Source organism: Hibiscus syriacus, unplaced genomic scaffold (genome assembly GCF_006381635.1).
Source record: "Hibiscus syriacus cultivar Baekdansim isolate YM2019G1 unplaced genomic scaffold, ASM638163v2 tig00110177_pilon, whole genome shotgun sequence".
NCBI lineage: Eukaryota > Viridiplantae > Streptophyta > Magnoliopsida > Malvales > Malvaceae > Hibiscus > Hibiscus syriacus.
The window spans coordinates 576,621-592,095 of NW_024062613.1; the positions used below are offsets into that span (position 1 = coordinate 576,621).

General features: G+C 32.2%; 1 protein-coding gene across 1 annotated transcript; it reads right to left on the reverse strand.

The window, feature by feature from the left end:
* Positions 1–11,788: 11,788 nt before the first annotated feature.
* Positions 11,789–14,074, reverse strand: LOC120217056 (putative laccase-9). The gene is made up of 7 exons (XM_039214280.1): positions 13,922–14,074; positions 13,689–13,840; positions 13,363–13,607; positions 13,147–13,269; positions 12,463–13,060; positions 12,020–12,375; positions 11,789–11,937 (listed from the first exon to the last, which is right to left on the reverse strand). The coding sequence occupies exons 1-7, from the start codon at positions 14,009–14,011 to the stop codon at positions 11,804–11,806; spliced, it is 1,698 nt and encodes a 565-aa protein (XP_039070211.1). The 5' UTR covers positions 14,012–14,074; the 3' UTR covers positions 11,789–11,803.
* Positions 14,075–15,475: the final 1,401 nt, after the last annotated feature.

The following is a 15,475-nucleotide window of genomic DNA, read 5'->3' on the forward strand; positions in this document are numbered from 1 at the left end:
TAGCTTGGGTGGAAAACAATATGCATTTGTCTTGGTAGATGATTATTCTAGATATACTTGGGTTTTATTCTTAAGTACTAAAGATGAAGCATTAGAAAAATTCATCATGTTTTCAAAAATAATCCAAAACAGAAAAAGATTACTCAATTTCTAGTGTTAGGAGTGATCATGGTACTAAATTTAAAAATCTTGGATTTATTGAGTTTTGTAATTCTAATGGTATTATCCATAATTTTTCAGCACCTAGAACCCCTCAACAAAATGGAGTTGTTGAGAAAAAAATCGAACTTTAGAAGAAATGGCTAGAACCATGATTTGTGAAAACAATTTGCCAAAATATTTTTGGGCTGGAGCCACAAATACCGCTTGTTATGTTATTAATCAAGTAATGATTAGGCATATTTTAAAGAAAACTCCATATGAACTTTTCAAAAATAAAAAGCCTAGCATTAGCTATTTTCATCCTTTTGGATGTAAATGTTTTGTTTTAAACAACGGTAAAGACAATCTTGGCAAATTTGATGCTAAAAGTGATGAAGGAATTTTTCTAGGTTATTCCTTAAATTCTAAAGCTTATCGAGTATTTAATAAAAGAAATTTAGTGGTAGAAGAGTCTATACATGTTGTTTTCAATGATAATCCCCTTCTGAGGAAGGATTCTTGTGTAAATAATGATGTAGGTATTATGAACACAAATGATGTTAGACATGACATTGGAGAACCATCATCAAAGGAAGAAGTGAAAGATGAGGAAACTCATGATGTTCTCGAGAATTCAACCATTGAAAAAAGGGAAGTCTCTTACCCAAGAGAGTACAACTATGTCAATGATGGTGAAATTATAGGTGATCCATCCAAAGGGGTAACAACTCGATCTTCTCATAGAAATATATGTAATTATGTTGCTTTTATCTCATGCATGGAGCCTAAGAATATTCAAGAAGCATTAGATGATGAAAATTGGATAATGTCTATGCAAGAAAAATTAAATCAATTTGAGAGAAGTAAAGTATGGACATTAGTTGAAAGGCCTAGTAATAAATCTACTTTAGGTACTAGATGGGTATTTAGGAAAAAGCTCGATGAAAGTGGTAATATAATGAAGGAACAAATCTAGACTTGTTGCTCAAGGCTATACTCAAGAAGAAAAAAATATATTTTGATGAAACATATGCTCCTGTAGCTAGGATGGAAGCAATTAGAATGTTATTAGCATTTACATGTTTCAATGAATTTAAATTATATCAAATGGATGTTAAAAGTGCATTTTTAAATGGTTTTATAAAAGAAGAAGTGTATGTGGAACAACCTCCAGGTTTTGAAGATTCAAAATTTCCAAATCATGTTTTTAAATTGACAAAAGCACTTTATAGTTTAAAACAAGCTCATAGAGCTTGGTATGAAAGATTGTCAAATTTTTTAATCGAAAAAAGTTTTTCAAAAAGGAAGGTTGACACTACATTGTTTTTAAAAAGAAAAGGTAAAGATTTATTAGTAGTTCAAATTTATGTTGATGATATAATATTTGGTTCTACTAATGATGCTTTTTACCAAGAATATTCTAAGGTAATACAGAGTGAATTCGAGATGAGCATGATGGGGGAGCTCTCATATTTCTTGGGACTCCAAATCAAGCAAAGAGAGGATGACATCTTCATCAATCAAGCTAAGTATGTCAAGGATATGCTCAAGAAGTTTGGATTGGAAAATGGGAAACCTCACACCACTCCAATGAGCTCTTCTACAAAGCTTGACAAAGATGAATGAGGTAAATGTGTGAATGTTAAATTATATAGGTCAATGATTGGTTCTTTATTTTATCTAATCGCAAGTAGATTGAACATTTTGTTTAGTGTTTGCTTATGTGCTAGATTTCAATCATGCCCTAAGAAATCACATTTACTAGCTGTTAAGAGAATCTTTAGATACCTGAAGGACACTCCTAGTTTAGGACTTTGGTATCCTAGAGACTCTAGCTTTAGCTTGCATGCCTTCTCTAATACGGATTATGGAGGATGCAAAATAGATAGGAAAATCACCTCCGGTACTTGCCAATTCCTAGGAAATATGTTTATTTCATGGTTTTCAAAGAAACAAAATTGTGTTGCATTATCTACCACTGAAGCGGAATACATTTCAGCTGGTAGTTGTTGTGCACAAGTTTTATGGATGAAACAACAACTTTTAGATTATAGAATTGAAGTAGATACCATACCTATCAAGCGTGACAATACTAGTGATATTTGTCTCACTAAAAATCTCATCCAATACTCTAGAACTAAGCACATTGAAATAATACATCATTTCATTAGAGATCATGTCACAAAAGGAGATATAGTTCTAGAATACGTTGATACTTTGCATCAATTAGCGGATATTTTTACAAAACCTTTAGATAAAGAAAGATTTTGAACACTTAGGAGATAATTAGGTTTAACCAAACTATCCTGACTTAGTGTTTAAAATAATTTTGGCACTTTTAATTACAATTGAAAAATGCTTATAAAAATAATATTTTTGATTGCATTCTTTACTAATAGTTATGGGGAGTTTATGATTCTTAATGAAAATTAATTATATGTTCAAATAAAATTTAAGGATAGATTTGATTGATTGAACATAGTTAATTTTTGATCTATGAGTTGCCAATACCACTAGAGCTAATTAATTTAGCATTTTGAATGATTAAAAATGGATTTTAACATTTTTATGCGCAGTGCATTGATACACTATGATAGTGTACCGATGCATCCCTTGAATGTGCATCGATACACTATGAAGTTGCATCGATGCATGCCTTGAATGTGCATCGATACACTATGCAGTGTACCATACACCCGTCGGGTTTTATGCTTTAAATCCCTAAAAATCCTATTTGAGCCAAAACCTAAAACTATAAACTCTCTAGTCGTTCGTCCTCTCTCTAAAACCCAATCTCCACATTGCTTCAAAATCAACGATTTAAGTAGGAAATCACTAGTTTTTCAACTCCAAATCCTGCTACAATCATCAAATACGTGCAAACATCTTCTAATCTCACTTAAATCCGAAAATCTTCAAAGTATTTTTCTAAAACTACTATTTTATTGATTTTGAACTTAGGACTAGTTTTGATTAGTTCTAGATTGAAATGTATATCGGGCATTGATTATATTATGTTTCTAAACTAGATTCTACAACTAATTTCATAAAAAACACACATTTTTGTCAAATTTCTTTTAATTTTTGAAATACAAATTATTATTTATTTTGATTTTTAACTAAGTTTTTTTTATTTAATTATGTTGTTTTGAAAACTAAATATTGATTTTCAAACATTATTTTCAAAAATCGTTTTCAACTTTGCCCATTAAGATTATTTTAGAGAACCTTGAATATTGAGGACTCGTATTGAGTTTTGGGATTGCTTGTATTGCATACATATGTTTCAAATTTGCAGGTAACCTTACCCATTCCGATTTTTAATCATGTCTAAACGTGCTAGGTCATCCTCTAGTCATTCAAACCAAAACCGACCTCATATTCCTCCTCCACCTCAAAATCCAAATCCAAACGAACTTGAAATGACCATTCTTAACTCTTGCTTTAACCAACTTGGTCGTCGTCGAGAAGATCTCTACCATAGGTTTGTTAATTCTTTCCAGTAAAAAAAATTCGGGAAGAACATATCCCCTCTGTTCAAGCAATGGTCGATATGAACTTCGAGTATCTTCCTATCCTCTATTCTTGGAAATTTAAAAAACTGTTTCAACTCCAGCCCATCGTTTATCACCAATTAGTCCATATTTTTTACTCCAATGCGGTCTGTGTCCAAAACGAGCGTCAAACCGAAACCATAGGAATTCGATCATATTTCTTAGGTGAATTCATTTATATGGACTCCGACACAATCGCTAATACCTTTGGTTTATATAACATGGGTCTAGATAATGAAAGAAAGATTGTGGCTACTCCCTATAAAGCTAAGGCTAGTGTAAGTACCTTAAGAACTCATCACGAGTGATTCTTCACTTGATCATCCCTTGGTGGTTTAGACCATCTGGAGGTAGGTACTCCTCCCTTAGAGTCTTAGATTTATGGTGGATACATTGTATCCAACATAAAAAGAAAATAAATTTGTCACAGATCATTTTCGGTGAATTAGTAGATACCGTAAACATTGTCCTATCAAAAAATGTAGAAACTTTAGTTTACGGTTGTCTCCTTAGTAATCTGTTTATCAAACTCTGGCTTAAGGTTTCGCTTGATACTCTCATCCCTCTCTAGAACCAAATAAATATCACATCCTTAAAGAAATCGGGATGGTCTGAGGAAAAGGGTCAATGGGTTCGATCCATCGAGAAAACACTGGGAGCTAGTTTCTCACAAGCTCCTCCGGCACCGGTAGCGGACGATGATCCAGAGCTTGAACAACTTATGCGCGATATCGATGATCAAGTACCCGAGGATGAGCTGACACAGTAAGAAAGTCATATTCCTCCATACTTCTAATCATTTATGGAGAATCTTGATATGAGGTTCGCATTCATCGAGTCTCATCTCACTGCTAACAAGGAAGCGATGAATCATCGTTGCGATGCTATGGACGAGAGGGTCGACGTACTTACTCGTGATGTGGCCAATATATGGGCACATTTATCACCTTCTGCTCCACCGATGGACGATTAGACCGTCTTCTTGCTTTGTTTTCTTAGGTTGATTAGAACTTATTGTTTAAACATTTTGGATGTTTATGGATTATTATGTTTTTGGATGATATGGATGTAGGATGTTTAAACTTGAATGCTTATATATTTGGTTTGGTTGAATTTTTAATTTGAACTTAATGTTTATTAGTTTTTGCATCATTTATATATTAGTTGAAATATGACCAATTTACCATCTCACATTTGTTTATGAATATTGATTTATGGAACTAATGGCTAACATTTCTCTTGAATGTGTTCTTAGGAGCTTAAGCTATATCTATAACTATCAATTGGCTAATTTTTCAAAAAAAAAATTAAAAACGTTTATAAAGTCTTTTTGATTTAACAAAAAGGGAGAGAATATAGTAAGGGGGGTAATTTTCAAAAATGATTTTCAAAGAAAATCTTAAAATTACTTAAATGTTTTTTATATCAAAAAGGGGGAGATTGTTGAAAACATTTTGATGTTTCGATATAACAAATTAAGTGTTATTGAATTTTAAGATTTTATAATCATTTTTAAAGAATATTCGATTAAATTATTCGAATATCAAAATATTACTCCAAGTTTTTCAAAGATCAATTTCAATCCTTACTAAAGTGTAAAATTGTGCTTTAAACTTTTAAAATATTTTTTAAACAATTTTTACAAAGTATTTCGAACCAAAATCGAGCCAAAAATAAGTTTATAAAGGGATGTACCAATGCACTCCTTGATGTATCGATACACATCCTAATTTGAATGTTTTTTGTGTACTGATGCATAGTCATGCATCGATGCACTCCTGATCTTATTGAAACATCGAAATCATTTTACGTACTGATGCACAAATAATGTATTGATGCACTCCTGGCTCTTTTGAAACATCGAATGTAATTAGTGTACCAATGTACCCCAAGTGTACCGATGCACTAAGTCAACTAACGGTCGAAATATTTGAATTTTACACACAGTGTACCGATGCACATTGAGAGTGTACCGATGCACCTATGCACCAAACCAGATTTTTAAATGATAATTACACAATAACGGCTCTATTGACTTCACCAATGATCCCTAATGTTTAAAAGTGATTCAAGGTGTATTTAAACAAGCTTAGGAGCCATTGATCAACAACAATCGTGAGAGAAACAAAGAGAAAGCCTTAAACATCAAGTTTGAGCAAATTCAAGCCTATTTTCCATTCAATATTCGTTTTGCTTTCAAGAACACCCTTTGTACTCAATTGTATTATTTTTTAGTGTTCTTTATTTGTTCTAGAATTGTTCAAACATATTGCCATGTGAGGTTTTTCTTTAAGTTTGTGAAATTTGTATATTTCTCTTTGGGAGAGAGTGTTCTCAAGAATTTGGGGTATAATTCTTGAGGCAGTTGTAAGGTTACTCTTTGTCCTCAAAAGAAAAAATAAATTAGTGAATTTGTTGGAAAATCCTTACTGTGGATAGCTAAGGTAGTAGACGTAGACTTTGGTTGAGAAAGTCGAACCACTCTAAATTGCTATGCAATTATTTTTTATTTTCTGCAAAAGCTTCCACCAAAAATTTTATTGCCAATTCACCCCCCTCTTGGCTATTTCATCGATCGATTAACTCAACAAGTTACCTTTTGCCTTACATGCATATTGAACTACTGTGCGAACATCTACTGGGGCAACACCTTTTTCTTTAGTCTATGGAATGGAAGCAGTCTTACCGATTAAAGTTGAGATCCCAACACTTTGAATCTTGAAGGAGGTAAAATTGGATGAGGCTGAATGGGTCCTAGCTCGATTTGATCAATTGAACCTTATTGAGGAGAAGAGATTGAAAGCTATTTGTCATAGACAAATGTATCAGAAACGTATGATGAAGGCTCATGACAAGAAAGTTCATCCGAGAGAGTTCCAAGAGGGTGATATAGTTCTTAAAAAGATCTTGCCTATACATAAAGATTCTCGTGGGAAATGGATGCCTAATTAGGAGGGGTCATATGTTGTAAAAAATGTATTTTCCGGATAAGCGTTGATTTTGGTAGAAATGGATGGAAAAGTTCTGAGAAACCCAATAAACTCAAATTTTGTCAAGAAATATTATGCTTGAAGAAGAAAAAATGAAAAGAAAAAGGAAAAAAAAGAAAAAGAAAAAGAAAAAGAAAGAAAAGAAAATAGAAAAAGGGGGTCAAGATGAAAACTCGCAACGGGCATCTTGCAACCAAAGGAAGGATTTGAGTTGAAAACCTGAAAGGGCGGCTCAAATGCATGTTGATATTAGGCATCTTGCAATTAAACCCCCTCAAGAGCTTGATATTTTGGGAGGAACTTTACATCTACAAACATTCTGGAAACGTTTGAGATCTTCCAGACATAAACTTACCTCAGTGCTCTAAATTATATCAAGTTGATTATTTTAGAAATACTTAAGCTAATGATTTGTTGAGTCATTTGAATCTTTTATTTCTATATTATTATCATTCCTATGGTTGTCATGACTTTGAACAAATTTCCATATATTTATTAATAAATTCCAAGTTTATCTTTTCGAAATTTAATTTATTCTTTTATAAACATCTTATAAGCATATTAACATAATTTCGAAATATGCAAAAAAAAATTGGCTATCACTTTATGTTAATACTTTTGAGTGCATAGAATCCAAAGTAAGTCTTGTCAACATTTGCAATCGTTATTGAAAAGTGAACAAGTTTTTACCATCATAGAGTCATTTGGAAGCAAGTGAAGCAGAAAAAGAAATTCTCAGCAAGGAGAAATGGACAGGGTGCTTTGAGAAAATAGATATAAGTGAAGAGTCTATGGAGAGAGCAAATCAAATCCAAGTAAAGAGCAAAGATTAAATTCCAGCAAAGATAAAGATTCAGCGAAGAGAATGAAATATCAATTAATAGAGGAACTCACAATTTTAAAACTATATCATGCATCATATTTAGGTGTTGGCAAAACTAGGGGCATTTTCATTCATTTTATCAATTTGAATATTTAACAGGAATTCCAAAGATTAGCAAAGATTCAAATCTATCACTCGATAGACCAACATTGCCAGATAGAGTTCATAACGAGAAGAACTTATCTGAGAAGGAAGAAGAAGTTCATAATGAGAAGAACTTGTTCAACCTTTTGCTCGACTCTATCACAGAAGGAGATAGATCAGCACCAACATTGCCAAATAGAGTTCATAATGAGAATAACTCATCTGAGAATGAAGAAGAAGTTCATAATGAGAAGAACTTGTTCAATCTTTTTCTCAACTCTATCACGGAAGGAGATAAATCAGCACCAACATTTCCAGAGAGAATTCATAATGAGAAGAACTCATCTGAAGATAAAGAAGAAGTTCATAATCTGAAGAACTTATTCAACCTTTTGCTCGACTCTATCACAGAAGAAGATAGATCAACATCAACATTTCCAGATAGAGTTTAAAATGAGAAGAACTCATCTGAAGAGGAAGAAGAAGTTCATAATGAGAAGAACTTGTTCAACTTTGCCTTAATTAATCACATATGAAGTTGAATCAACGATACCTCTTTTGAGGATCAGTATTTCCAGAAGGAGTTCATAATGAGAAGAACTCATCTGAAAAGGAAGAAGAAGTTCATAATGAGAAGAACTTGTTCAACATTTTGCTAGATTTCATCACAGAAGGAGATGGATTTTCATTCATAGTGGAAAAGTTCATAATGAGAAGAATTAATCCCAAAGAGGAAGAAGAAGTTCATAATGAGAAGAACTTGTTCAACATTTCCATCATAATCAAGAAAAGTCAAATGGACAAAAAACTTATTATCTTTTTCATCTTTGCCCTATTCTTGTTAACACAAGAACGAGCAAAGAGGGGCAACTGTAGACACTAGTTTTTTTGCCCATTTTTTCATTTATTATTATTATTTTATTAGTATTATTATTATATTATTAATAATAAATAAATTATTATTACTATTTCAGGCTCAAAATACAACAACCCAACCCAATTACAAATCTCAGAGGCCCAACAGGAGACTCAGAAGCCCAACCTGGTCCAGATCCGGTCCAGACAACCCGAACCAGCCTAAAATAATAACCTTAAACCAGATTAGGGTTTTCATCTCATGCTCCAGTCGCCATTCATATCAGCCGTTGGATCTAGAGAGATCCAACAGTCACCGATGAGCCAGATGAAACCCTAAGGTATCATCACCCTAGGGACTACGCCGACCACCATTTCTGACACCAAACTCCCGCAGCTACCACGCCTCAGCCACCTCACCCGAATGTCTCCAGAAGACATGAGCACAGACGCACACGTTGAAGCCTAGGGTGAGTCACCACCATAGTTTAGTGACTCACCGAAGATCGCTCTTTTACCCGATCCAAGGCAACTTTCGTGGTGGCTATAAAAGCCACCGAACTCTACAAAAGAAAGGGACACGGAAGCAAAAGAACCCAAAGCAACCAAATATCAAACAAAAAAAACAATGAGAGAAACTTACCAAAGAAAGCACGGTGACCGGAGCTTCCACATGCCCACACGTGCCATCGAAGAAGTCAAAATACCGAAGGTATTTCTTTAGATCTACGAGAATCTGTGGCTTTTTAGGGGAAACGGGGGTCGAAATCGGTCTTAGAACACTCAAATCTTTAATTTGGGGGAGTTTGTAACTTTTGGCCCACCGGCGGCGGTGTTGACGACGGCGTACGACTGTCGGTCGGCGACCGAATTCCCTCCGGTGAGGGAATCCTAGAGAGAATGGAGAGCTTTTCTCTTTAAAGAGAGAGAAGCAAAGGGAGAAAATGAGAAAAATGGCCTAAGGGCCGGATTTTAAAGGGTATTTATACCCTCCCTAAAATTGTGTCGTTTAAAGGAGGGACACTTTGCGTAATTTCACGCATGGGTAAATTATACCCTTAATCCCTATAATTTTAGAACTTTGCAATTTAATCCTAAAAAGCATGTTTCTTTGTATTTTAATTCGGTATTTGAATTTGAATTTATTATATTTTAGTCATTGCCATGCTTTTACATATTTTAGGTAAAATAATAGATTTAGCCCCTATAATTTTAATAATTCATATTTTAATACCGAATAATTAATTAAGGTTAAATTACACTGTTATGACCTAGACTTCATAATATTTCAAATTAGGTTCTTTAATCTTGATATTTTATGTTTTAATCCCTGATAATTTAAATAATTTATATTTTAGACTATAAATTACATTTTTATTTAATCCTATATTTAAAAAAAATTAAATATTTATATTTTAATATTAATAAATGATAATATTTATTTTTTTAATATTAAGAAAGGGGATGTCTTAAAGTAACTAGATGTCATTTTCTGATATTTTTAAATAAATAAAAACCCTCCTTATAAAAAGAAAAAAAATATATATACTTTAATTTTATTTATTAAATGATTTTATTAGGAAAAATTATAATATTTTTATTATTATTTATTTTTTTTAATATTAAGAAAAGGATTGTCTTAAAATAACTAAATATTTTTTTCTGATATTTTAAAATAAATAAATATCCTATTTATAAAAACCTAAAAAATATATATATTTACTTTAGTTTTATAAAATTTATTTTAATATATATTTTCTTAGAATTATGATATTTTAAAATAAATAAATATCCTATTTATAAAAACCTAAAAAATATATATATTTACTTTAGTTTTATAAAATTTATTTTAATATATATTTTCTTAGAATTATCCTAGTAAATTTGAAATAACATGATTATATACTAAATTTATATTCGAATTCTTAAACTTCCACTAATATAGACAATTTATAATCAATGGGTACCAATTATGGGCATTACAGGTGTGTTAACTAAACGTAACCAACCACAAATCTTTTTTTACTAAAAAGAATGAATTTTTGGTTAAATGCATATTGATTTATCTTTTAACTGATGTTTTCTTGAAAACTCTCTTAAAAGATGATTTTGATGTATTCGACTTACCTAAACCAAAAAATGTCGTTGGCGACTCCCAAAATATTTCCTTAAAAAATTATTTATTTATTCACATATTTTTTCGCCAAGAAGATTCGTACTGGGGCGAAAACCGGTTACGACAGCTGGATTTTAATTGAGTGTTATATATATATATATATATATATATATACATATATATATATTAAACCGTAATTAATCTAATCATTAAAACAAAAATCAATTCATATTTTTTTATATTTTTAAACTTAATTTATTTTTTCAAAATTATTTTTATAATTTCATACATATAGTCATAAAAACGAGTTTTAAAATTTAATTAATATTTTTCTAATTTATATTAAAATTAAAATGTATATTTAATTTATATTTTGATGATTTTTATTAGATTATGTAATTTAAAATGTTTAATTTTATTAACATAATCAAACCGATTGCAAGTTAATGATTAATAATTGTCAAAGAAATTTTTATTTAATGAATATTTTCAATTTCTTATAAAAATAATGAAAATTGTTTTATATATGTTTTATCATAATTAGGTTTCTGTTTGTTTCTTTAGCTGATAAATACTTTATTATATTGTGATATTAAAAAATGATCAGAGCTGGACTTCGGGGAAGAAACTAAATTTATCATAAACCGAAGAAGATAAAGTTTTAGATTGGAGACCAAGTCATGATCAAAACGTGTGGAAATCAATTCATTGCTTTTTTCTTAGCTCATGTCTCTACTTTGTGGCTCATGGCCAATGAATTTTAATTTAATCTTCCCCGGCGAGAAATACGAGTATTAAGGTCAATATTTATAACTAAGTAGTTAATATATATTATAAATTGAAAATATAAATATTTTTTATTTTTTAACATTTATTAAAATTATGGATTGATTGAGGATGTGTTTTAATAAATATTAAATACTATTATATATTATTTTTTATGTGAAAATAGCTGTCTTAAAAACACAAATGTCATATGCTTTTAATTAAATAAGATCAGTACATATATAAAAGTAAAAGAAAAAAAAGATTAATTCATAATTAAAACAATTACACTTTAAAACTAAATCTTCCATAAAAAGAATAATACAATTTATCAGCAATATTTCAAATAAATTCGTTTATTAAAAACTATAGGTCCACGATTTATTAATAATAAATTAATTATATGCTTGTACTTCTAGGTACAACGTGGCATGCCAGGTGGGGGAGGGCGCAGGCTTGTTCTCCTGGTGTTTCCGTTCCTAACGATGAAGACGGTGTCCATTCCCCAGCTGCTATGCCTCTCGAAATGGCAATGCATAAACCATACGCCTGAAATACATATCATTCATCTCAATTAATTTGATTAGATCATCGGTTATAAGAAATGTGGATTTTGTAAATGAAAACTTACCAGGATTGTTTGCAAAGAATCTGACGGCAACCCATCCTCTAGCAGGAACGTGGACGGTGTTAACGAGCGGTGGGTCAACCAAGTTGTAGGTCCTCGGGTCAGTCTGATTGTTGAAATTTCCAGTACCGGTTCCCACCCAATAAAAGCTAAAACCATGCAAATGGATCGGGTGACCTCCACCGCCACCAACCTGGGTTGCTTGCAAAACAATCTCTACTGCATCGCCATAATTTAGCACAACAGCCCTCGTCCCTGAAGTAGCATTCCTATTCACTGTATTAGTTACGTTGCCGGTGAAATCATAGAATTCTGGTGGATTCAGGGGAAAGTCTTCGGTATAAACACCATTGATGCTCCTGGATTATTAACAATAATTTATAAGAATTAGCAACAGTTAATGAAATTATGAAATTACCAAAATTGCTATAACTATGCCTACATACATATTATAGTATGCCTGGAGGATGTCAGCAGAACGCGGCAGAACAAAGCTGACATTGTTCAAACTTGCAGCAAGTCTATTTGGTACGACACATTGTGGGGAGTCGCAACCAGGCAAGGTGTTTGTGGCGATTGCAATGTAGACTCGTCTGTTGATTCTGGAATTCGCCGGCACGTTCAATCGTGGATTCTGGGGGACCCTCGTATTCCTAATTCGGCTGATGAATCTGTTGGTAGCATCCGTATCGTTCAATGCTGGCAGTGTTACCGAGGAAGCATTCAATCCAGCCGCACTGTTTGCATATTCAAAAACTCCAGTAGTAATGAAGTCAACAGGCACAGCCGAAGAATCAGAGAAAGGCCTAGTAGCCATGTAATATCGGCCGGCGTTTTGGTTGGCAACGACTAAAACATCCATGGTTTGTCCTGGGTTGATCATTATATAATTGCTCATTAACCTTCTAACGTAGGACGCATCTTGGGCCACGAGTGTGAGGGTGTGATTCGCGATGGAGAAGAATTTTGGTTCATTCATTCCAGCGTTGATGATGCGGAGAAGGTATGTACTCCCATAATTAACTTGCATACGAAATATTGTATCTACAACCAGTGATGAATTTAGAAAAAATTTATAGAGTGGATCAATATAAATAACTTGATCTGGATTCAGTAATGCTAGAACGTACCGTTGCAAGCGGTTGTGTCACCTAAGTGTCCGTTGATGGCGTAGGCATCTGGTTGGCGAGGAGTGGTACCCGCTGCAACTGCTGCATCAATCATTTGCTTGTAGTCTTCATTGTACCATGTTTCTGTCAATACAATTTAAAAAAGAACAATCAGATAAAGATTGATATAATAATTTTAGAAACAACACCGAGCGAAAAGTTGAAAGATATGCTTACGAAGCATGATTGTTTGATCGGCATCCGGGGTCGGAAACGGATAAGTTTCGTGCTCGGCTGGTAAAATGATAAAGGCTCCCTGGACGGAACCGCGAGTCCAGTCACTGTGTGCATGCCACCAAAGGGTTCCTATTTCATCCGACAATATGACTTCGTACGTGAAGTTGGTTCCCGGTTGGATTGGGCATTGAGTTATGAATTCGGGACCATCGGACCATGGATTTCTTGGTTGTTTCACACCGTGCCTGCAGCAACATAATTAATTTAATCACTTGTTATTTCGATTCTTCAGGAAATTACCATTTGAAAAAGAAAAGGACAATTACCAGTGAATGGTGAAACCATAGTTGCCTTGATTATGAACATTAACGAAGACAGTATCACCTCTGTGAACACGAATCTCAGGTCCTGGATAACTGTCGTTTACGACCAGCATTGGCGTTGTGTCGCATAGCTTCGTAAAGTTTGCCTCTCGCACCTGCAATAATTTTAAGTCCTTTTACGAATCCATAGTGATAAAGCTATATTTAAGAGTAGGTCAAAGGAAAGAGACACTCACGAAGAATTCATAGCGATGCACATCGGCACTGCAGAGGAACAAAGTGCTCAGAAATAAAACCCCCAAAAAACTTAGCTTCAGTAAACTCATTTTGATCTTTCCAATGTGTTCTTGGATCGTCCCTGGTTTTTCTTGTCTGTGTGTTTTGGGTCATGAAATCCAACCATTTATAGAGAAGAAAGCTCGGTTCCTTTCCTCGGAGGGAAATAGGAAAAGAGAAAGAATCTTCCAAAGCGCATATTAAAAAATAATTTCATTTTCATGTATTAGTTGGGATTTGATTCATTACACGCCCAATTGGACCATGGAAAAAGTCAGCTTTCAGCCTACGTATGTTGAAGATATTAAAAATAATGCATTATATCATAGCTGCCCTTGTTTTTATAATATTTTAACTTAGTACCGGTTGCATGTGCAGTTTCCTTGTGATATACAAGTCACCATTAAAAATTATAGTAAATTAAACTTGTGAATATTTAATTATTAGAAAATTTTAATCTAATTAGTCATGTGTTAATTAGGTTAATATATTTATATATTTGATCTTCATTATTTATATATTATGCATTAATTTGGTCTTATTTTTTTTTACAAAAAGGAAATTTAATATGATTAAGATGAAAAAAGTCACGACATATGTTTTTATCTTTTAATAAGTCATACAAAAATCTCAAAGGGAAAAAGAAAAGAAAACATTTATATGATTAAGAATGAAAAAGTCATACAAAAATCCATTTTAAATTTATTATATTAAATTTATTATGATTTAATTGAAGTTTATTTATTTAAAGAAAAATGAGAAAAAGAACATTTTCCCCATGCAACTTGTTATTGATGTTGATTTTATACAAAGATGTCCAGATTCGTAATCATCTGTTAATATTAATATTATGGCATTAAAGACCATATCTTTATCTCATCCACAGTATTCGCTTCAATTATTTTACAATTATTTTTTATTATCCACAATATTGACTTCGACTAGGCGCGAAAGATTTACAATCCAAAATAATTGACCTAACATTAGGTTGTAAATTATTATGGTGCTTCATAAGTTGTCAGGGGTGGACATAGAGGAGAGGGTGCAGTAGTTGATCTCTTAAAATTTTAAAATTAATATGTATTTTAAAAACAATTATGTATTTTTTTATTGAAAATATGTTTTTATCTTTTAAAATTTTATAAATTTAAGTTCGTCCCTTGAAATTTTATAAGTTCAAATTTACCCCTTTTAATATAAAATCATGTGTCCGTCTCTATAGTTTATATAAAACTTTTAGGGAAAAAGATACAAATAGTCCTAGTACATTGTTTTATTAAGCCTTTATTACTATTAAAAATTATATGATCCCTTGATTATGGGGTATTATTTTATTAAGTCTCATGACTATTAAAAATTATAAAATGATAATACGATTATTCATATGTTTTAAACTCGTCCTTTTCTATTCAAAAATTAATGTCAATCTGAGTTGGACGTTAATTTGTTGATTATGATATGATAAATATAATCCTAAAATCTCAAATGACTATCATATCTCAGTCAACAAGTTA

Excerpts from the sequence above, each read along its gene's own strand:
- LOC120217056 (XM_039214280.1), bottom strand. The coding sequence starts at position 14,011 with ATGAGTTTACTGAAGCTAAGTTTTTTGGGGGTTTTATTTCTGAGCACT. Across the intron at positions 13,608-13,688 it reads TATGGTTTCACCATTCACTG|GCACGGTGTGAAACAACCAA; the intron begins GTAATTGTCCTT and ends ATGTTGCTGCAG. Across the intron at positions 13,270-13,362 it reads CGATCAAACAATCATGCTTC|AAACATGGTACAATGAAGAC; the intron begins GTAAGCATATCT and ends TTGTATTGACAG.